Source organism: Schistocerca serialis, chromosome 12 (genome assembly GCF_023864345.2).
Source record: "Schistocerca serialis cubense isolate TAMUIC-IGC-003099 chromosome 12, iqSchSeri2.2, whole genome shotgun sequence".
Classification (NCBI taxonomy): domain Eukaryota; kingdom Metazoa; phylum Arthropoda; class Insecta; order Orthoptera; family Acrididae; genus Schistocerca; species Schistocerca serialis.
In genome coordinates this window covers 124,852,674-124,877,476 of record NC_064649.1, presented here as the reverse complement: position 1 = coordinate 124,877,476, position 24,803 = coordinate 124,852,674, and the positions used below count along the sequence as shown (strand labels likewise).

Genomic DNA, 24,803 nt, shown 5'->3' with positions numbered 1-24,803 from the left:
GATGATGAAGTAACACAAAAATAATTATCATTCAGGTAGATAAGGAGATGGAATCATCAAGGTTAATTTACGAAAATAAGCACACTTATCTGTAACACACTTTTTTTTACTGCTACGTACCTTTTCATATTAAATTACAATAGATGACCATAGTGGTTAAATACTTTATACATAACAGTCAAAATGTCCTCTTGATGCTGTCTGTTCATAATCAGTTACCAGAAACTACATGCTTTCTGATTGAAAAAAAATAACATTTAGCATTTTCACATAGAATATAAAATACAGTTGCGGGACGCAGCAAGTCCGCGTCCGCCTCTCATGGAATACAAACAGTAAAGGTGAGGCGCCAAAAGCCTCATTTGTCTTGAAACAACAGAATTCTTTTTTATACCATCAATCGATACATGTACATAGAGATTTACTGGCACCGCGCAAGAACGGCAAAGATAAAGAATAATAGATTCTGTCGCTGCTATGCTATGGTTCATTTCTTTTACTTTACAATTGTTCGATAACTTTAGGCCATCAGGCGTTTACTATTGAGCGTATATTAATGTTTGTGAGGCGAAAATTACTAATATTACACTGCGCGATTATGTCGATCGTCTGAGGCCAGTACTGAGGGCTTGCGCAGTACATGAAGAGCGCAAAGTTTTGAAAATTAGAGCAGAGCCCTAACAGTTTGCATCACTGTCCGGGAAATCCCGGGTCTTTCCGATCGCCCTGCAATCTAATGACTTCTGTTGTTACTACACCGCGACGAATCCTGGCGTTTTTATGTGCTGTGGATTCCCATAATATTAAGTTGGTGGACAAGTTTGTAGCTTTTTGTTTTGTTACTCCGGTTGCTACGAATTTATTTATCGATTGCCATTTCTTTAATCAGTAGTTCACTGTCGCTATTTGAGTTGACATACCGTCATTTTGAGATAGTGAGTGGAGCCGTGGCGCTAGTAAATGGAGTGCCAAGTGGTGAAATCGGAACATGTCCGACACTTTATTCTGTTTCAGCACAGTAAATGGAATACAGCAGTGGAGACAGCCAGAAACATTTGCGCCGCGTATGGGAATAATGCCATTGGACAGAGCACGACAAGAAAATGTTTTTTCTCATTTTACAGAGGATCGTTTTGGCAAAAGAGACTTTCCACCTTCAGGAATGCCTTCGGAGTTTGATGAAGACTGATTAAACACAATGATATACGTCAGTGTATTCGAGAACTAGCAAATGTGATGAATTGTGATCATTACACCATCGTGCGACATTTGCAAGCACTGGAGAAGATCCAAAACAACAAAAATCAACATACAAAGCAGCAACTCCTCGAACAAAGTCCTGCTCGCATCCACAAAAGAATCCAAGAACAACGACCAGGAAGACTACGTGCAGTACCAAGAAATGTCGAAAATTATTATTCTCGTCAAATAATTCTGTGTTCTTCATTGCGGAAACAATTTTTATTAAAACATCTGTATCTACGGGTATTTTCGTTCTTCTTGATGCATAGAGTAGACTTTTTGTCTGTAAAACGTAAATACGTTTAGCTTTCAGGTATTTCGTCTCTCTTGTAGGAGTACACTAGTAGAAAAAATACCGGGACATTGCGCAATGTCTCCAGTGAGTCACGACAACAAAGCGAACAGCAGAACAAAATCCCTTACTGTAACAGGAGTGAACTCTGCCAGAACAGGTTAATTGAATGACGCCACAGAGGCCTGTTTCTGCACATGTGTAGTGTGCAGCATGCTCCGACACTTCGACCTGCACACTCCGAACGATCTACAGGACACTGACGTCAGCTGGTCACAGTTATTCAGTCAGTCACAGTCGTTCAGTCACTACGTCGTTCAGTCACTACGTCGTTCAGTCACTACGTCGTTCAGTCACTACGTCGTTCAGTCACTACGTCGTTCAGTCACTACGTCGTTCAGTCACTCAGTTGTTCAGTAACGTTTAAGCCACTCATTCACAGTTGTTCAGTTGCTCAGTCACTGTTATTCAGTTAATCACAGTTGTTCAGTTACTCAGTCACAGCTATTCAGTTACTCACTGACAGTTATTTGATCATTCAGCCATAGTCATTCAAGTCAGTCAGTCACTCAGTTCAGTAGTTGGAGGAAGGCTGTGGCATACCATCTCCAAGAGGAGCAATTACAGTACAGCAGCAAGCTTTCGGCTGATGACAACTCTCACGTGTCGTACTGTGTGATCTCTAAGAAGCGTCCAGCATCCTCTTCCCAGACTTCCGGGCGCGTGGACCGCGGCGACTAAACGGCGGAAGCGGCAGCGGCGGGGACCTGTGGCGTGTGGCGACAGACTGCCGCCACATCCGCGCATCTCACAGCAACCGCGATGGCGTCTTCTCACCTCACAGCGGCGCCATCTTTCTAGAAGCTGTACGGCTGCTAAGCGCAGTAGACCGGTATCAAAATACTGCCAGCGCTCACTGTTTGATAGTCGCTATGAGGCACCTAACGCGTACAGATCCTGTAGTTCGATGTTACTTATATACTATGTGATCAAAAGTATCCGGACATCCCCAATAACATACGTTTCTCATATTAGGTGCATTGTGCTGCCACCTATTGCCAGGTACTCCATATCACCGACCTTAGTAGTCATTGTGAGAAAGCAGAATATCCGGCTTCTGGTGGCCGAGCGATTCTAGGCGCTTCAGTCTGGAACTGCGCGACCGCTACGATCGCAGGTTCGGGTCCTGCCTCGGGCATGGATGTGTGTGATGTCCTTAGGTTAGTTAGGTTTAAGTAGTTCTAAGTTCTAGGGGACTGATGACCTCACATGTTAAGTCCCATAGTGCTCAGAGCCATTTATTTGACACTCGACACCAGACTGAGGCATGGTTTGTTGCCCTTCTATGTTGTGTTGTATGACGCGATGGTCGTCGGGAATGGAGATCATGCAATGGTCTCCTAACACTTTAATGCTATACACGACGCTCCGTAGCGTCTTCGACTGCCGAATTCAGTTCTGGAGTACTCAGTCCACGGTTCCTTTCACTCAAAAGGCGTACCTATCGATCATCATGCGTATCTATCGAACGTGGACGACCTACATGATGTAATATACAGGGCTATTACAAATGATTGAAGCGATTTCATAAAGTCACTGTAGCTCCATTCATTGATGTACGGTCACGAGACACTACAGATACGTAGAAAAACTCATAAAGTTTTGTTCGGCTGAAGCCGCACTTCAGGTTTCTGCCGCCAGAGCGCTCGAGGGCGCAGTGAGACAAAATGGCGACAGGAGCCGAGAAAGTGTATGTCGTGCTTGAAATGCACTCACATCAGTCAGTCGTAACAGTGTAACGACATTTCAGGACGTAGTTCAACACAGATCCATCAACTGCTAACTCCATTCGGCGATTGTATGCGCAGTTTAAAGCTTCTGCATGTCTCTGTAAGCGGAAATCAACGGGTCGGCCTGCAGTGAGCGAAGAAACGGTTGAACACGTGTATCTGGACATGCTGGAAAATTGGCTCGTGCCACAACTGGAGACCGACAGCACTGACTTCATCTTTCAACAGGATGGTGCTCCACCGCACTTCCATCATGATGTTCCGCATTTCTTAAACAGGAGATTGGAAAACCGATGGATCGGTCGTGGTGGAGATCATGATCAGTAATTCATGTCATGGCCTCCACGCTCTCCCAACTTAACCCCATGCGATTTCTTTCTGTGGGGTTATGTGAAAGATTCAGTGTTTCAACCTCCTCTACCAAGAAACGTGCCAGAACTGCGAGCTCGCATCAAAGATGGTTTCGAACTTATTGATGGGGACATGCTGCGCCGAGTGTGGGAGGAACTTGATTATCGGCTTGATGTCTGCCGAATCACTAAAGGGGCACATATCGAACATTTGTGAATGCCTAAAAAAACTTTTTGAGTTTTTGTATGTGTGTGCAAAGCATTGTGAAAGTATCTCAAATAATAAAGTTATTCTAGAGCTGTGAAACCGCTTCAATCATTTGTAATAACCCTGTACTTATATAGATATAATTGTACGTATTGGGAGATGAAGAAGCCTGCACAGGATAGAGTAGCATGGAGAGCTGCATCAAACCAGTCTCACGACTGAAGACCACAACAACAACAACAACAACAACAACAACAAATCCAAAAATATTCAAATGTGTGTGAAATATTATGGGACTTAACTGTTAAGGTCATCAGTCTCTAAGCGTACACACTAAACCTGATTTATCCTAAGGACAACACACACACACACACACACACACACACACACACACACACACACACACACACACACACACGCCCGCAGGGGGACTCGAACCTCCGCCGGGATCAGCCTCACGGTCCATGACTGAAGCGACCAGACCGCGCGGCTAATCCCGCGCGGCTAGATATAATTCTCATTTCGTTCTAGACGGCTGCAGATCGTCAATGGTGTCTGTTCTTTCGTAGATGGCCGAATGAACAGACACCATATCCATATAAGTATACAGTTCTGGCAATACCGGCCATGATCTTCTTCTTCTGTGCGGATGCACACATAATCCCCGAACTTTTACGGGACTTGGTAAGAATGTCTTCCACGAGTAGTGAGTGTGTTGCGATGGGACACTACGAATGTAGTGTGTGGACGTACAAGGTGAGAATGTGAGTCTTGCGAGAGGCGTGCGCGAGATAGTCCCTGCAGTCGCGCTATCCTCTGTGTCCTCGGTGGCTCAGCCGGACAGAGCGTCTGCCATGTAAGCAGGAGACTCCGGGTTCGAGTCCCGGTCGGGGCACACATTTTCACCTGTCCCCGCTGATATATATCAACGTCCGTGAGCAGCTGACGGTATTAATCTAATTTCGTTATATGATGTAAGTCCTCAACACGACCTGTCAGCTGAAACAGATTCCATGTCCGCACCATACGATTCCCGTGCGCAAGCCGAGCAACTTCCCCTGTTGACAAGCCTACTGCGCGTAACATGATGATGCCGCACCGGTCTTTAGTCACGTGAATCATGATCATTCTACTGTTCCACAGACGTCTCTAATGGATCCCTACTGGAACTGATCTACTGTAATCCACTCGAATCCGCCATTCTACCCGTGAGTACCGCTCATGGCAGTTTTGTGCGTGTTTACAAATAACACTAGGGGTCACCTTCTGATCAGTACATGAACCATCACAATAGCAACACACCTGCACGACGTATCGGGGTAATGCAAAACTTTTGTTGATGTGTGTGTTATTTTTTCGCTGAGCTTATTTACATCACGCATCAGATGAATCCACAACTGCGAATAATGACTTCCATCAGCTGTAGAATGGAATTACGACAGTGAAAATTTGTAACCTGCCGGGACTCGAACCCGGATTCCTCGCTTATCGCGGGCGGTCGCCTTACCATTTGGTTATCCGTGCGCGACTCAGGACCACACACAAACTTTCATAACCAAATGGTAAGGCTATCGCTCCCGATAAGCGAGGAATCCGGGTTCGAGTCCCGTCACGGCACAAATTTTCACTGTCGTAATTCCATTCTACAGCTGATGGAAGTCATTAGTCGCAGTTGCACATTCATCTGATGCGTTTCGTGACAGCTGCGGTCGCCGCAGTGCCTTGTCATCAGAAAAACGCAGGCACTGAAATATCGCTTATTTTCATCATTCTTGTCCTTCGATCATATTTGTTTAAAGGATCATTACTTCATAAAAACCTAGCTTGTTAGTAGGAGCCCGACAGGCAGAAGATTGCAAACAGTGGTTCCTCTATCTCGTAATTGGCGTGCTGAGAGAACATGAATGTACACTACTGGCCATTAAAATTGCTACACCACGAAGATGACGTGCTACAGACGCGAAATTTAACCGACAGGAAGGAGATGCTGTGATATGGAAATGGTTAGCTTCCAGAGCATTCACACAAGGTTGGCGCCAGTGGCGACACCTACAACGTGCTGACATGAGGAAAGTTTTCAACCGATTTCTCATACACAAACAGCAGTTGACCGGCGTTGCCTGGTGAAACGTTGGTGTGGTGCCTCGTGTAAGGAGGAGAAATGCGTACCATCACGTTTCCGACTTTGATAAAGTTCGTATTGTAACCTATCGCGATTGCGGTTTATCGTATCGCGACATTGCTGCTCCAATGACTGTTAGCAGAATATGGAATCGATGGGTTCAGGAGGGCAAAACGGAACCCCGTGCTGGATCCCAACGGCCTTGTATCACTAGCACTCGAGATTTATCCACATGGCTGTAACGGCTCGTGCAGCCACGTCTCAATCCCTGAGTCAACAGATGGGGACGTTTGCAAGACAACATCCATCTGCACGAATAATTCGACGACGTTTGCAGCAGCATGGCTATCAGCTCGGAGACCGTGGCTGCGGTTACCCTTGACGCTGCATCACAGACAGGAGCCCCTGAGATGGTGTACTCAACGACGAACTTGAATGCACGAATGGCAAAACGTCATTTTTCGGATGAATCCAGGTTCTGTTTACAGCATCATGATGGTCGCATGCGTGTTTGGCGACATCGCGGTGAACGCACATTGGAAGCGTGTATTCGTCATCGCCATACTGGCGTATCACCCGGCGTGATAGTATGGGGTGCCATTGGTTACACGTCTCGGTCACCTCGTGTTCGCATTGACTCCACTTTGAACAGAGGACGTTACATTTCAGATGTGTTGCGACCCGTGGCTCTACCCTTCATTCGATCCCTGCGAAACCCTACATTTCAGCAGGATAATGCATGTTGCAGGTCCTGTACAGGCCTTTCTGGATACAGAAAATGTTCGACTGCTGCTCGGGCCAGCAAATTCTCCAGATCTCTCACCAATTGAAAACGTCTGGTCAATGGTGGCCGAGCAACTGGCTCGTCACATTACGCCAGTCACTACTCTTGATGAACTGTGGTATCGTGTTGAAGCTGCATGGGCAGCTGTACCTGTACACGCCATCCAAACTCTGTTTGATTCAATGCCCAGGCGTATCGAGGCCACTATAACGACCAGAGGTGGTTGTTCTGGGTACTGATTTCTCAGGATCTATGCACCCAAATCGCATGCCAGTTCTAGTATAATATATTTGTCCAATGAATACCGGGTTATCATCTGCATTTCTTCTTGGTGTAGCAATTTTAATGGCCAGTAATGTAGTAACGTGCTCTCCTCGGAATGCTCTCGTGGACAGGGCGTACCAATGCCATAACGGTAGGCGATCGTTCTCGTCTGGTTGCGCTGCTGTGAGGTAGCGTAATACCTAGGTCGGTTGCCCGCTATCTGCGGGCCTGTCCCGTTAGCTCTTTCCGCTCCGGAAGACGGAGTTGTCGTTTTGCAAGATGAGTGCCGGCCAAAGGTTTGTCCTTCTCGGAGGGGAGGTTGCGCAGCGGCGTTGGGCAACGTCGGATCTGCCTGCGTCGCCGCAGACCACCTCTTGTTCCTGGCGTCCGGTCCAGAAGCCAGCATCTGCGTCCTGTCCGCGTCACTAAGTGCCCAGGCGTCGCTGCGAAACGCCGCTCTTCTTCCAGCACGATTAAAGTCTCGAGTATTGCGCTCGCTTTTGAGAGTCATATTTCTGTCAGTTCCACGGGGCACAATGTTAGGTCCTTTCTTTTATAAATTACTAGCTGACCCGGCGAACTCTGTTCCGCCTTAAAGCCAATAAATAATCAGATTTTGGATGTTAAGTTCAATTTTTTATTCGGTTCAAAATGGCTTTGAGCACTATGGGACGAGTACTTCTCGACCCATCATATACCACATGTGGTCAATTGGAGCCAAGTCCAGAAATCGTGCTGGCCAGGGACGTTGGTGCACGTCTAGCAGAGTACGTTGAGTTTGACGGGCAGTGTGTGGGCGAGCATTATCCTGTTGGAGCTACACATCACCTTCCTGTTCAAATGGCTCTAAGCACTATGGAACTTAACATGTCATCAGTCCCCTAGAACTTAGAACTACTTAAACCTAAATAACCTAAGGACATCACATACATCCATGCCCGAGGCAGGGTTCGAACCTGCGACCGTAGCGAGCGCGCGGTTCCAGACTGTAGCGCCTAGAACCGCTCGGCCACCTTGGCCGGGTTTTTATTAGGAAATACAACTAAAAAGATTTAAGTATTTTAATGATTCTTTATGTTTTTTTGGTGCATAGCTTCCACTCTTCAGTTAAGTACCTTGTGATACACGAAATTATTTGTTTTATTATGAGGCGCAAGAACAAACAACGCAGATGGTCTTCCGACCCGTGAACGTGCCACATATATTGACCACGTGAAAAACATCCTTCTTACATTACGGCTTTGTCTAGAAATATTAGATCGTCTTGGTCGCGGCATTGTTAAAGATGATTCAAAGAAAATACAAATTGTTTCTTTAAATTTTTAATTAATGATATGTACTGATACTTAACCATAGACGTTTAGCTTTCATTTGCGTTTTCTTATTCCATTCCAGATGCTTTTTTGTTATACCACGTTTTATAGTGACGTTTAGCTGACATTTGCGTTTTGTTATTCCATGCCAGATGCATTTTTGTTATACCACGTTTTATAGCGGTCGAACGGGATAAAAATTACCCTTGGTCCGTCTCCTGGTTCTAAGCTACCTCTCCACCAATTTTCAGCCAAATCGGTCCAGCCGTTCTTGAGCTATACAGGGTTATTCAAAAAGAATACCACAACTTTAAAAATGTGTATTTAATGAAAGAAACATAATATAACCTTCTGTTATACATCATTACAAAGAGTATTTAAAAAGGTTTTTTTCACTCAAAAACAAGTTCAGAGATGTTCAATATGGCCCCCTCCAGACACTCGAGCAATATCAACCCGATACTCCAACTCGTTCCACACTCTCTGTAGCATATCAGGCGTAACAGTTTGGATAGCTGCTGTTATTTCTCGTTTCAAATCATCAATGGTGGCTGGGAGAGGTGGCCGAAACACCATATCCTTAACATACCCCCATAAGGAAAAATCGCAGGGGGTAAGATCAGGGCTTCTTGGAGGCCAGTGATGAAGTGCTCTGTCACGGGCTGCCTGGCGGCCGATCCATCGCCTCGGGTAGTTGACGTTCAGGTAGTTACGGACAGATAAGTGCCAATGTGGTGGCGCTCCATCCTGCTGAAATATGAATTGTTGTGCTTCTTGTTCGAGCTGAGGGAACAGCCAATTCTCTAACATCTCCAGATACTGTAGTCCAGTTACAGTAGCACCTTCGAAGAAAAAGGGACCAAAAACTTTGTTGGCTGAAATGGCACAGAAAACGTTCACCTTAGGCGAGTCACGTTCATACTGAGTTGTTTCCCGCGGATTCTCAGTGCCCCATATACAGACATTGTGACGGTTGACTTTCCCGTTAGTGTGGAAAGTTGCTTCATCACTAAACACAATCTTTGAAACGAAAGATTCATCTGTTTCCATTTGAGCAAGGATAAAATCACAGAAATCGATTCTTTTAATGTTATCAGCTGCAGACAGTGCTTGAACCAATTTCAGACGATAAGGTTTCATAACTAACCTGTTTCGTAGGACTCTCCATACAGTTGATTGTGGAATTTGCAGCTCTCTGCTAGCTCTGCGAGTCGATTTTCCTGGGCTGCGAACAAATGCTTGCTGGATGCGTGCTACATTTTCATCACTCGTTCTCGGCCGTCCAGAACTTTTCCCTTTGCACAAACACCCATTCTCTGTAAACTGTTTATACCAACGTTTAATACACCACCTATCAGGAGGTTTAACACCATACTTCGTTCGAAATGCACGCTGAACAACTGTCGTCGATTCACGTCTGCCGTACTCAATAACACAAAAAGCTTTCTGTTGAGCGGTCGCCATCTTAGCATCAACTGACGCTGACGCCTAGTCAACAGCGCCTCAAGCGAACAAATGTACAACTAAATGAAACTTTATAGCTCCCTTAATTCGCCGACAGATAGTGCTTAGCTCTGCCTTTTGTCGTTGCAGAGTTTTAAATTCCTGAAGTTGTGGTATTCTTTTTGAATCACCCTGTATATAGTGTAACTAACACGACTTACATATATATAGTATAGAAAGGTAAATAACAAACAATAACGCTCTGGAATGCCGTATTTTCTTCTACCATGCTCGCATTCGATGGCTGTACTTCTTTTGGTTCCATATTGGTGTTAGATCCTTTCTCTTTCTTGTCCATATTAAGCGACTATATTACTGTGACAAATCACTGTAGAAAAGTTAATTACAAACATTAACTTGCTGCACTGCAGTAATTTCTTCTTTGGTGTATATATGCAGACTTAGGCGATGAATGAAAATTTGTACCGAGTTCGAGATTTGAACCTCGGTCCGTTTGCTCACTAGGCAGATGTGCTAACCACTGCCACTCTGGCACAGTGCCTTCGCACAAGTGCATGAACTACCTTGGCATAGAATGAGATTTTCACTCTGCAGCGGAGTGTGCGCTGATGTGAAACTCCCTGGCAGATTAAAACTGTGTGCCCGACCGAGACTCGAACTCGGGAGCTTTGCCTTTCGCCGGCAAGTGCTCTACAATCTGAGGTACCCAAGCACGACTCACGCAACCTCCTCACAGCTTTACTTCCACCAGTACCTCGTCTCCTACTTTCCACAGAAGCTCTCCTGCGAACCTTGCAGAACTAGCACTCCTTAGCACACTTCCCTCCTGAATCCAAATTCCCATTCACACCTCCTCAGCCCACTTGATATTTCTCCTTAACTCGAATTTCTGCCACTTATAGCACTTAGCTGCCCCATCAGTCAAACAAATCAGTAACAGCTTGCACCGCACGTGCTTGACCATTGTCCTGCTAAATGATGGTCAGGTCGTGCAGAAAGTGTCATCACTTCTGTTTCTAAGTTGGTCGTACGTTGTGTTCCAAAAAGTGATAACACTTTCTGCAGGACCTGACTATCATTTTGCAGGACAACGGTCAAGCACGTACAGTGCAAGCTGTTACTGATTTGTTTGACTGATGGGGCTGCTAAGTGCTATACCACCTACTGCACTCCCCTCACTTAAGCCCTCGTGAGTTCAACTCGATTTCTAAGCTGAGGGAAACACCTCACGGCATTCACTTCAGAACTGCTACAAATTCGTCGGGCAATAGACCGCGCCTCTCCAACCGTCAACACAACTGGCACTGCTAAGAGTATCCTACGACTTCCACATCGCTGGCAACGGGTTATACACAATTCCACAATGCTAGTGACTACTTTGAAGGTCAGTAAAACTTTGAAACACATATCTATTTTGTACGAGCTGTAAATAAATAGTTGCCACTATTAAAGTTACAACCCTCGTATATTCCTGGTGACATCGCCTTGATCCTCACGAGCGGAGCAGTTAATTATTGTGTGATTAGATGAGTGGGTGGTGACTAAGGGCGCTAGAACTGATGCCAGCAAAGCGTGCTGCTTTCGGTAAACATGAACAATGTCAGAATATGGCACATTTTGTACATTACATGGCGTACGACTGAAAAAAATGTCGACTTTGTTACAAAACTGCAAATAGGGTAGGTTTCTCTACTAAGAGTCTTGCAATATTTAATGCGGAATTTTGACAGCCAAAACATAGCAGCCACAAAAGTAGCATCAAAATATGTATCATGAAGCCTGTGTAAGTAGGAGACAAGTATGTAAGAGGTGACTAAAAAGTGGTATTATCAGCCACATTCGGATTTCATAGAACTTGGAAACGAAATCACTGGAAGACACCAAAAGGAGTGGGAGAACAATGAAGAGTGTCCCAAGAGGAACGTGATCTGTATTCGGGCATATGACAGGAACGATTATTCGAAGCAAACAAGTCTAGTAAACAAGGCCTCTAAAATGCATACTTTCTGAGCTATGGGCACATGAGCACATGTTCATCTTCGGTACTATGAAAAAAATGTCTGCTGTTGCAAACTCTTTGTTTTTCATATTTTGGGAGGAGGTAGTATGGACCAAAACAAGAAAAAATTGTCTAGTAAACATGGGCTCTGAAATGCATACCTGAAGAGCTATGTGCATTTGTTCTGTGGAAGAGTTTTCTTTTAGAGCAGGGAAGATGAAGTAGAGCTCATTGCTCTTAAGGCCTGCATTTTAGAGTTCATGTTTATTAGACTTTTTTGCTTCGAATGATCATCCCTGTTATATCCCTGAATAGTTTCCATTCCTCCTGAGACACCCTGTACAATGATATGGCGATGGTGATAATATGGTTGCGATTATAGGAGAATGAGCGTAGGTGTAGTGGTGCTGGTGGTGTTATGATGTTGTTGTTGTTGTTGTTGCTGTTGTTGTTGGTTGTAGTGGTGGTGGTGGTGGTGGTGGTTGTGGTGGTGATCGGATGGAGATTACGATGATAACCTTGGGAGGTGATAGGATAACTTCTATAATAGGATATTGATGATCAGTCGGATACCGAATGTGAAAAAATTTGTAGACATAGGCAATAATTCGCGAAAATCGCTGTAATTGTGTCATGGAGTGAGTGATACAGTAATGTCTGCAGTCGAACATTCCTTCTGTGTAGGCCTATCTTCTATCCTCACAGTCGTTGCGTTAGCCGCACAGTTTCCTTTCCTCGCCGACTTACTTCGAAAAACCTCGCGATTGTCAGCAAAACAACCGCCTCCGCGAACTGCAGTGAGGTGTTTAGAAGTAGACTAGGTGCGGCAGAGCCTCCATGTTCGCTACTCGCGAAAGGAGGAGTCAGACACGAGAGATGTTCCCAGAAGTGTCGGGACGGCGGATATCCAAAAGCAGCTTTTGCGGCCGCGCACGTGCGTCATCTCATCCTGAAAGCGAGTGTGCTAAACCAACATCAGAACAGTCGCCATCTCCGTATTAATAGACTACTACACAGCCAGGTACGCGAATTACAACACCTCTAACATTTATCGCTCTATCTGGAACCCCCTTATTTGACTTGCTAATACGTCATACTGATTGTTATCGGTATGCGATTTCGTCACGTGTTTACAAGAGTTGCCGGCTGATTTCCTAACCTATATTAGTCCAAACCAATGTTGCACCCAGTCTTTCCTTTTTCCTGTCCTTTCCTTTCCTTCCCTTCCCTATTCTTTCCCCTTTTTCACTTTTTATTGTTCCTTCCCTCTTTTTCTCCCTTCCCTCTTTTTCTCCCTTTCCCTTTACTGATTTTCATCCTCCTTTATCGCTTTTCTGTCTTTCTCCCTTCCCATCTACTCTTTTTTTCTTTATCTTCTCTCCTTTTTTCTTTCTCGTCAATCCCTTTTCTCCTCTACCCTTTCCTTCTTCACGTGTTTTCTTGTTTCGCCGTTTTTCTCCTTTCTGTTCTTCCCTTTTGCCCTTCTCCTTTCTCCTCTTTCGTGTTCTCCTTTCTCCTCTTTGGTTTTCTCCTTTCTCCTCTTTCCTTTCCTCCTTCCTCCTTTCTCCTCTTTCCTTTCCTCCTTTCTCCTCTTTCCTTTCCTCCTTTCTCCTCTTTCCTTTCCTCCTCTCTTCTCTTTCCTTTCCTCCTCTCTCCTCTTTCCTTTCCTCCTCTCTTCTCTTTCCTTTCCTCCTCTCTCCTCTTTCCTCTCCTCCTTTCTCCTCTTTCCTTTCCTCCTTTCTCCTCTTTCCTTTCCTCCTTTCTCCTCTTTCCTTTCCTCCTTTCTCCTCTTTCCTTTCCTCCTTTCTCCTCTTTCCTTTCCTCCTTTCTCCTCTTTCGTTTCCTCCTTTCTCCTCTTTCGTTTCCTCCTTTCTCCTCTTTCGTTTCCTCCTTTCTCCTCTTTTGTTTCCTCCTTTCTCCTCTTTCGTTTCCTCCTTTCTCCTCTTTGGTTTTTGTCCATTATCCTTTTTGCTTCTTCTACTCTCTTCTCTCTATATTTTCTCTTTTCTCCTCTTTGCTTTTTCTCCTTTCTCCCCTTTACATTTTGCCCTCGCTACACTCTGCTTTTTCCCCCTTTCTTCTCCTTACATTTTGTCCTTTCTCCTCCTTACTTTCTAGCCTTTCTCCTCCTTACTTTCTAGCCTTTCTCCTCCTCACTTTCTACCCTTTATCCTCCCTACTTTTTGCCCTTTCCCCTCTCTACTTTTTGTCCTTTCCCCTCTCTACTTTTTGTTCTTTCCCCTCTCTAGTTTTTGTCCTTTCCCCTCTCTAGTTTTTTCCTTTCCCCTCTCTACTTTTTGTCCCTTTCACCTCTCTACCCTTCTCTATTTTTTGTCCCTTTCACCTCTCTAACCCTCTCTACTTTTTGTCCCTTCCCCTACTTTCTGTCCCTTCCCCTCTCTACTTTCTGTCCTTCCCCCTCTCTACTTTCTGTCCTTCCCCCTCTCTACTTTCTGTCCTTTCCCCTCTCTACTTTCTGTCCTTCCCCCTCTCTACTTTCTGTCCTTTCCCCTCTCTACTTCCTGTCCTTTCCCCCTCTACTGTCTGTCCTTTTCCCTCTCTACTTTCTGTCCTTTTCCCTCTCTACTTTCTGTCCTTTCCCCTCCCTACTTTCTGTCCTTTCCCCTCTCTACTTTCTGTCCTTTCCCCTCTCTACTTTCTGTCCATTCATCTCTTTACTTTTTGTTCTTTCATGTTTGCTTCTTTTACTTTCTTCAGTCTTCAGATAAAGCATACTAAGAATGGCAGTGAACTAATACACCTGGTACAAGAAATACATTGCAGGTGAATAACTGAATGTCAGTGATGTAATGAGATCCGAACTGAAGATTGCTAATTTGAATTCTGGTGGTCAGATAAAACTGCACAGGACATAACAGAGTATAGTTGTTGAATGGCTTCCTGTTCACCAGTTTCTTGATAACTAAGTTAAACTACCTTCCAGATTCATTACAAAGTAAAGGTCATCAACTCTGCCAATGGTGACATTCTGTCGAAGGGGGTTTTGAACAGAAGACTGCTTAGTGTTGTTCGGAAGCAGTAGGCTATATAAAAATGCTAGACTTCACATTTTTCCAATCTTTGTAATCAGGTCATATGAAATTTGTCTACCAATCGCAGTCCCTCCATTTCATACGGATAAAATCGACTCTGTGTCACAGTGGCTTATACCATTACTAAATGGAGTACGTCGTTTATGATAACATTATTATCATAGAGAAATCGCAGCAAGTGCGATAGCAGCATGCATAGGACTGTCTTCTGGGAGAAGCGATGTTCAAATCTCATTGTGGTCATCGAGATTTTCGTTTTGCATTGTTTCCGCATATCGCTCGAGAGCGTTTCTTCAGCAGAGACAAGGCAGATTTCTTTCTATATCTTGGTCCCATACTACTGACAGTCTGTGTCTGATCTTCAGATCCTGTGGACCAGAGGGAGTTGAACTGGGATGAAGGATTAAGGCGCTGGATATTGAGCTGCGGGCAGTTCGTGTTGACTCCCCGTAGCCACACGGTGTTGACTCTTGCCCTCGTGCCTATCTTTGTCAACGTGTTCGGTAAATTAACGGGCGGGCTCCACGGGGGGAGGAAAATACGTCGTAATCTCGTGTTTGGTCGCGTCCTCCGGATGTGTGCTGACGTCTCTCCGTACGTGGGTGGTTGGCTGCCGAAGCTGGAGCGCTCTGGCGCTTAGCAGCGCAGCCAGCCGAGGTGCCGCAGTGGCTGGCGCGCGCGAGGGCGCCGGTTCGAACCCCCCACGCGCCCAACCAGATGTGTCTTTACCACAGAAGACGGATGCGGAATGTTCCCTTTGAAATAGAAATGGTTCAAATGGCTCTGAGCACTATGGGACTTAACATCTGAGGTCATCAATCCCCTAGACTTAGAACTACTTAAACCTATGGACATCAGACACATCCATGCCCGAGGCAGGATTCGAACCTGCGACCGTAGCAGCAGCAGCAGCGCGGTTCCGGACTGAAGCGCTTAGAACCGCTTGGCCACAACGTTATTTTTCCCCATCCTCCATCCTGCCACTACCCCCCTTACCCCCTCCCCCCTTTCCTCATTGCAACTACAACTAGTGGTCTGTATCGGACGACCTCGTCCTAATGTTCATTCTCCGAACTTCGGTGAAACGCGCATTACCTCAGCGCTTTCGTATATTCGCTGCATATAAAGGTTCCGTCGTTCGCTGTTTCAATGAGTTATCGGCGAGAGTGGCTTAGCTCTTCTCACCTGGACGGCAGGCAGGTGGGCCACGGAAATATTCTGCGCAGATGACAGTTTGACCCGGCTGAAGGCCTGACAACAATTTTTTCAGAACTTTCTAATCATTTGCAACATTCTTTTTGTGGTCTTCAGTCCAGAGACTGGTTTGATGCAGCTCTCCATGCTACTCTATCCCGTACAAGCTGCTTCATCTCCCAGTACCTACTGCAACCTACATCCTTCTGAATCTGCCTAGTGTATTCATCTCTTGGTCTCCCTCTACGATTTTTACCCTCCACCCTGCCCTCCAATACTAAATTGGTGATCCCTCGATGTCTCAGAACATGTCCTACCAACTGATTCCTTCTTCTAGTCAAGTTGTGCCACAAGCTCCTCTTCTCCCCAATCCTATTCAATACCTCCTCCTAAGTTATGTGATCTACCCATCTAAACTTCAGGATTCTTCTGTAGCACCACATTTCGAAAGCTTCTATTCTCTTCTTGTCTAAACTATTTATCGTCCACGTTTCACTTCCATACATGGCTGCACTCCATACAAATACTTTCAGAAACGACTTCCTGACACTTAAATCCTTACTCGATGTTAACAAATTTCTCTTCTTCAGAAACAATTTCCTTGCCATTCCCAGTCTACATTTTATATCCTCTCTACTTCGACCATCGTCAGTTATTTAGCTCCCCAAATAGCAAAACTCCTTTACTGCTTTAAGTGTCTCATTTCCTAATTTAATTCCCTCAGCATCACCCGACTTAATTCGACTACATTCCATTATCCTCATTTTCCTTTTGTTGATGTTCATCTTATACCCTCCTTTCAAGACACTGCCCATTCCGTTCAACTGCTCTTCCAAGTCCTTTGCTGTCTCTGACAGAATTACAATGTCATCGGCGAACCTCAAAGATTTTATTTCTTCTCCATGGATTTTAATACTTACTCCGAACTTTTTTTCGTTTCCTTTACTGCTTGCTTAATATACAGATTGAATAGTAAATTGTAAATAGCCTTTCGCCCCCTGTATTTTACCCCTGCCACCATCAGAATTTGAAAGAGAGTATTCCAGTCAACATTGTCAAAAGCTCTCTCTAAGTCTACAAATGCTAGAAATGTAGGTTTGCCTTTCCTTAATCTTCTTTGCAACATGCAATAAGTTAAAAATTAAAAACGACCCTGTTGTGTAAAAATAGTTAATAGATCTAAAGGTAGTCATAAACAAATGTACTTTGCATTAAGGTTGCTTCATATCCCGTTCCCCTCTCCCCGTCAGTCCTGTTCGCTTTTCCCTTGCCTCCCCCTTACTCCTTCTTCACCACCTCTACCTGTTCCATTTCCTAATGGTACTGTTCGTAAGTCTCCATATGGCCTCCAATTTAATGCGTTATGCTCAGTATATGCGACGCAGGGAGGGGGGGGGGGGAGGTGAGGGGAAGTAGATGTTTGCCTCACTTTTCTTTGAATGTCCGCTATCGTTATTTCAGCAGTAGCCATTCAACTCTTCTCTTGCAGCATCTGCCATTGCGGTTTGATGGGCATTTCGATAATGCTCTCTTTTACAAGTAACTATACGGACTAATCACCAAACACACACACACTCTCTCTCTCTCTCTCTCTCTCCCTCTCCCTCTCCCTCTCCCTCTCCCTCTCCCTCTCCCTCTCCCTCTCCCTCTCCCTCTCCCTCTCCCTCTCCCTCTCCCTCTCCCTCTCCCTCTCCCTCTCCCTCTCCCTCTCCCTCTCCCTCTCCCTCTCCCTCTCTCTCTCTCTCTCTCTCACCCTCCCTCCCTCCCTCCCCCCCTCCCTCCCCCTGGATGTAGCAACTGGCAGAACAATTAATTTGTGTGCTTTCTTTGAAGCACTACGGAGTTACAGATAGAGACTTCTAGGGCAGGCGGTAGGCCTACGTGTCTCTCAAGATGAGGCGTATGGTCGCTTACGTAAATGCAATCATATGGTGTGAGAGAACAGTGCCGTGCGGGAAGGGAACCTTTAGACTCCATCGGCGGTACCTACAGAGACGTGGACGGGCAAACAGAGCCACTCACCGTGTTGGCCCTTTCGGGAAACGAAAATGTTTGCTCTTCTTATCGTGAGGCATGCCCCAAGCGCAGGAATACTTCAGCGGGGCTGAAACCGCGTGTGCTACATTCGTGGCTAGTCAGCCGGACGAGTTGGACACCCTTGCAGGTTGTAGCGGCTGTTTTTTAGTCAAGTGGAGGCGACAGGTGCAGAGCGGCGCGAAGGCGGCAGGCGAAAGGGTTGCTCTCTTGATCGCTCATTGAAGTTCTTTCGCGACGTCGTCGAAGCGGGAGGATACACACACGACCACGTGGAGAGTCGACACTCCCATGTGTTTAGCTCCAAGAGAAACACTTCTGCGACTCGTTTTAGAACTTCCGAGTTAGCGCCGACGCGTGGTTACTCATGTACCGTCCGGTTCCTTTTCTCGAGAGCATACTTACGACATTACAGGTACGTTCTTACAATTAGCCTTCTCCACGATTTCTTACTGCAATTGCAGTACGAAATTTCGTGAGATACGCGTAACCCGATATTCTTAAGAATCTCAGAAATCCTTGAAATACTTCATATTATTTCTTCCAAACACAGCTGCAGAATTCGTTTATAGTCGTTATTGGACACAGTATGCCAATCCTCGAGGGAGACGTTTCGTTCAACATACGCCACCTGTGAAGCATAAGAACGATTCCAAACGAATTCTGTAATTGTGTAACCGAATACTATGAATTCATGAAAAAATTAGTTACATAAACGAAAAGTCATTTCTTACGCTTTGTTACAAAGGTCACTGCTGGGATCCTTCCCCTGAATACGGCACGATCGATTTACTTTCCCATCCGTAATGTCTCCAATGGCTTCTCCCAGCAACGACGCCCGTAATCTAAATCTGCCTTCCATCCCTTACTCATTCTTTCCTTAATCCGTTTTATTAACACCAAAATACTATTTATGATCATATTATTGGTTATTACGATAATACAAAATATTCTGTTGTCGCTATTGCTGTGTGCGTTTTGTAAGATGTGAAAACGCTTTGTTTTATTTTATCCTCTACGAAGTGATCGATGAAGGCCTGCAACTGTAAGAATAATGATCTTTTTGTTATTTTACAACAACTACCGTTGCCCATCAAGGTTTCCTTTATTCTTGGCACAGTGCGTTTCGAGAATTAATTTGCACTGTAATGCACTAAAACATTTTTAACCGTGATGTTTGCGGTATCCGAGATGATGCATTATTCTGAAGACTTTATCGTAACATGGTCCGCAGCCCGTGGTCTTGCGGTAGCGTTCTCGTTTCCCGCGCACGGAGTCCCGGGTTCGATTCCCGGTGGGGTCAGGGATTTTCTCTGCCTCGAGATGATTGAGTGTTGTGTGTAATTTCATCATCATTGACTCGCAAGTCGCCGAAGGACTTGCAATTTCGGCGGCCGTACACCCGGCCAACATTGCCGTACGATCATTTCATTTCATCGTAATGTGAACACGTGCAGTTTTTTAGCTACTGATGTATGCTTTGCCGTTACTTATAGGGAAAGGTACATCAATAATTAGAAAATTACGCGTGGAACTGCAGTTGACAATATGTTATGTTCACCTTATTGGCAGGAGTGGAACACCCAGTAACTCATCTCTAAACAGATCTGTTTTAGGCTTTAATATTTTTACGATACGTGACGTGAAGAAGAGTAAAAGTTTCCTAGGTGACTAGCTACTCCCACCTTTTTTTCCCTTTTTTTTCATTTTTAATATATACGGCTTATTCCCACTCATAGATGAGGCTTATCACGCAGAATGTTATTTTTTTCTATTTTCTCCCTTAATACGGACCATAATGGGAGCATGCTCATTTCACCTGTTTCTAACTTTTCCGCGATTTTTCCCCCGTCCTTAATTCTTGCGCAATGTTTCTTTCTCGTTTCATCATTCTCCTTGCTCCAGAGATTCTGCCTTATTTCTGAAAACTTTTTAGATTCTTGTAATACAGTCTTCAACGCTCCACGCCTATCTTCTAGCAGAACACCGACTTAACTTTTGTCACGACACGCCAAACGCTGACGGAAACTGGATTCATGTATTCTTCCGTACTCTGTAGTCCATGAAAAATATTTTTGGTTCCTAAAACCCCGTATTTGTCCAATTTTAGTTCCCTAAACAGCAAGCTCCATTTGTTTGATTCAGTTTTGACCAGTTCTTTCAAGAAACCCATGTAACGTAATTGCTCTTTGGGTTGTGTAAATATTTCAACATTTGTATGTCTTTCACTTTTGCGTCGCCTTTCCTGCATCGTTCGACCCTAATATTTTGCTCGGTAAAATTTATGACATAATTTCAATATGTTTCGTAGTCACCTGCTTGTTCAAGGTATGGCATTCCGCTGCGTAAAGTACCTCTTATTGACAAGTGTTGCTTTGATTGTGAGTGTGTACGCCCGTGCAGTGAAGTGACGTGTGTGTTCCCTTGTTTTGTTCCGCAGTCGTGCAAGATCTGCAACAAGACGTTCGCGAACGTGTACCGGCTGCAGCGGCACATGATCAGCCACGACGAGAGCGCAGTGCTGCGCAAGTTCAAGTGCCCCGAGTGCGACAAGGCGTTCAAGTTCAAGCACCACCTCAAGGTACGTCTCACCTTCGCTACACTCTAACTATCCCCCTGCTGGGAAACGCAACGTTACTTGTTCTTGGGCGCACAGCTGCATCACACAGGGTGGGCCAAAACTCACTACCCACCGTAACCTAATTGAACACAAAACAAACAAGTGGAATTCTTAAGTAATTGAACACTTATTGAAGTTGCAGGATTATTTATAACATTATATCTCGATTTTGCCATTTTTTTTATACATTTCGTCAGACGACCTGTGACACTCAAGTATACTTTTCTACACAGTGGTTAATTAGAATCAGTATCTTCAAATATAATATAAAAAATATGTATATATAATATAAATATAATATAAAATATTGAAATCCATGGAGAAGAAATAAAAACTTTGAGGTTTGCCGATGACTTTGTAATTCTGTCAGAGACAGCAAAGGACTAGGAAGAGCAGTTGAACGGAATGGACAGTGTCTTGAAAGGAGGATATAATATGAACATCAACAAAAGCAAAACGAGGATAATGGAATGTAGCCGAAATAAGTCGGGTGATGCTGAGGGAATTAGATTAGGAAATGAGACACTTAAAGTAGTAAAGGAGTTTTGCTATATGGGTAGCAAAATAACTGATGATGGTCGAAGTAGAGAGGATATAAAATGGAGACTGGCAATGGCAAGGAAATCGTTTCTGAAGAAGAGAAATTTGTTAACATCGAGTATAGATTTAAGTGTCAGGAAGTCGTTTCTGGAAGTATTGGCATGTATGGAAGTGAAACGTGGACGATAAATATTTTAGAAAAGAAGAGAATACAAGCTTTCGAAATGTGGTGCTACAGAAGAATGCTGAGGATTAGATGGGTATATCACGTAACTAATGAGGAGGTATGGAATAGAATTGGGGAGAAGAGGAGCTTGTAGCACAACTTGACTAGAAGAAGGGATCGGTTGATAGAACACATTCTGAGGCATCAGGGGATCACGAATTTAGTATTGGAGGGCAGCGTGGAGGGTAGAAACTTCAGAGGGAGACCAAGGCATCATGAATACACTAAACAGATTCAGGAGGATGTAGGTTGCAGTTGTTACTCTGAGATGAAGACGCTTGCACAGGATAGAGTAGCATGGAGATCTGCATCAAACCAGTCTCAGGACTGACGACCACAACAATAACATCATCTTCAAAAGCGTTATAAATAACTACTTTCAAACCCCTAATTGTTCACTGTTTTGTAGCATATAATTTATCTATAGCATAAGCTCAAAAGAAGAAATTCATTGCTGTAAGGTCAGGAGGTCTGGGTGACATTTCTGTTGCCTCTCGCCGTGAAATGGCTTTCACACCAAACATCTCATCAGCAGATCAGAATCAGTGATGAAAAATGTCAGAGATGTCTCACTTTGCCACAGAAAGGGGTGAATTACGCTGCCACAAAAATCTCTGGTCATTTGCCAAATAACATTAAAATGTGACAGATAGCCAACCAACATTTAAAAGCAAATTAAAAGAATTTCTACTCAGTAGATGAATTTTTAGATACGAAGTAGTAACTGTAAAAAATAGGTTAATTAATTATTTTGTGTAAAGAAAACTTATGTTAAAGTGACACGTTCCGCGTCATTACGAAATGTCGTATTGGTGATCTATGGAACAACCGCAATCGAGACTGATAGTTTCTTATATATTAATGTATGTATGTACTAGTAGAGCACCCTGGCGTTGTGTCTATAATTGTCTCAAACAAACATGATTAATTTAATATTTTCGATAGGTTACGGTGGGATGTGACTTTTTGCCCACCCCATATTTGAAACTTTTGTATGCAGCTTGTAAGTTTAAGATTTTTGCTAGAGGCCCTTACTGTTATAGTTCTTCTTATAATAACTTTTTAGATCAGATACAAACACGGCCAAGGGCACTATCATCAAATCATGCTTAAATCCAAAATATTAGCAGAAAATATCTCATAACCACACCAGAAGCAGTGTCCATGTCGCCGGAAGAAAGTGAGGGCGTACAGACATTATCGTGTATGCTAAGAGCCGGTGAAACTGCAACGAGGGTCGTACGTACAATGAATCACCAGATAATGTCTCCTTAAAAAAATCCGGAAAAGTGCGAATAAGACTCGCTCTCTGAGGGTTCCCTACGAACTTAATTATACGTTTGAATGGTTTATCAATGGGTTTTGATGAGTAAGTTTGCGAGCATCAAAATATGTGACGTAAATGACCGTATATTTCGAATTCATTGACTTACAAGCATAAATCCTTTTGCACCTGCAAGAGGCTGTAGACCTGAGTATTTGCTTTAATTTCAATTTATACTCTGTCAGTCCCTGAGACTTAACACACAGCCGGACAACCAATGAAAAGAAATTTTTTATGTTATATAATTACAAATTAAGAATTTGCAGATTTTTTCCCCCTTCGCTTGTACCGCTAAGCGTTCGTTCTTGCCAAATTTCATGATTCTAAGTCAACGGGAAGTGCTCACGGATTTTTATAATTGAGTTTTAGAGTATCAAAATCCGTAACATAAATGGCCGCCATTCACATATCTTCACTCGTTCAATCCAACATCGAATGTCACATTCGGTTTAATTTGATGATGACACCGTCCATACAAAAGACAAAAATTTTCATGTAGGCTTTGCCTCCTCGTTCGGCGTTCTCAGTGTGCTCTGCTGCAAAGATATTCATAAAGCAAAAGACTAAGAATCTCAATGTGTTTGGTAGAAAATTAAGAATATACCTCTTCAGTCACCCATTTTACATATTATCGAAATGTCTACATTCAAGGACTCTAAGTTTTTGTTAGGTCCATTGGTTGTAGCAGTGTTCGCTGTAAGGCTACATGAGCAGACGTTATCTACTGTTCATAGGACTCATACTTTTCTGATGTACGTAATTTTCTTTGAAAACTGCTCGTACTGCCAAGTAAATATTAAGCTTGCAATAGGAGCTAAACAGCAGGCTTGTCGCCTAACTAAGAAGGCTTCAGCTTTTTTTCTTTTCTTTCCAAATTAGTAGTCTTTAATCAGTTTGCATGTTTAGATTTTGGCTGCATGAGCGTGAGTAGCATTAATCACTATAGTGATAGGTTATTATTAACACAGTGATACAGATGAAGTTTCTGTGATCTTGCCTACCGTCTATACATCTGCACATTGGCTCGTCCTACGTCCATATATGTTTTATGTTTTTTTTTTTTTCCTTCCTTCGATCTACTGGACTGAATGGATGGACAGATTCATGGATTGATGGATGGACATCCTTTAAAGCCGAATCACCGTCTTTGTTGGGCATTGTTTGGATCTACTTCAGTGCGACATAAACTGTGCCAGTCGAACATCGCTGTGGCCGTATGGATAAAGTCCGATAAAAATATTGGGAAGCTGTTACTAAAAGTAACATGTGCAGCGTTTGAATGCCTTGCACCTTGACGAGACGGACATGACACAATGACAAGCTATGTAACCGGCCAACGGAAGTTCAACTACGTCTAACAGTTAGTTCAGATTTCAACAAATAAGACTCTTTAATGAAGGCACAAAGGTGCTGAAATATGTCTGGGCACAAAAAGCTACAAAAGAAGAATTTTACACAAACAGGCTGACCCATTAGCAGAGTGAGATTCTCCTCGGTTCTAGGCGCTTCAGTCCGAAACCGCGCTGCTGCTACGGTCGCAGGTTCGAATCCTGCCTCGGGCATGGATGTGTGTGATGTCCTTAGGTTAGTTAGGTTTAAGTAGTTCTAAGTCTAGGGGACTGATGACCTCAGATGTTAAGACCGATAGTGCTTAGAGCCATTTGAGATTCTCCTCGCATTCAGCAAGAGAATCACAGAGTTGTTACCTAATAGTACGATATACATCTACATGTGTGCCCTACAACCCACTGTACAGTGCACCGCGGAGGGTACGTTGGACTGTAATTTAAAAAATGGTTCAAATGCCTCTGAGTACTATGATACTTAATATCTGAAGTCATCAGTCCCCTAGAACTTAGAACTACTTAAACATACCTAACCTAAGGACATCACACACATCCATGCCCGAGGCAGGATTCGAACCTGCGACGTGGCGGTCGCGCGGTTCCAGACTGAAACGCCTAGAACCGCTCGGCCACATCGG

The 24,803-nt window shown here is 44.1% G+C and overlaps 1 protein-coding gene and 1 non-coding gene across 2 annotated transcripts in view; both read left to right on the top strand.

Moving 5' to 3' along the window:
* LOC126427991 (zinc finger protein 1) overlaps positions 1 to 24,803 on the top strand; it is a 218,356-nt gene that overhangs the window by 144,313 nt on the left and 49,240 nt on the right. The window contains exon 4 of the mRNA XM_050089876.1: positions 20,550 to 20,690. Coding sequence (XP_049945833.1) covers positions 20,550 to 20,690 — 141 coding nt within the window. The remainder of the gene's footprint in view (positions 1 to 20,549; positions 20,691 to 24,803) is intronic.
* On the top strand, positions 4,704 to 4,777 carry Trnat-ugu (transfer RNA threonine (anticodon UGU)). The gene has a single exon. It is a non-coding gene; the product is annotated as a tRNA-Thr (tRNA).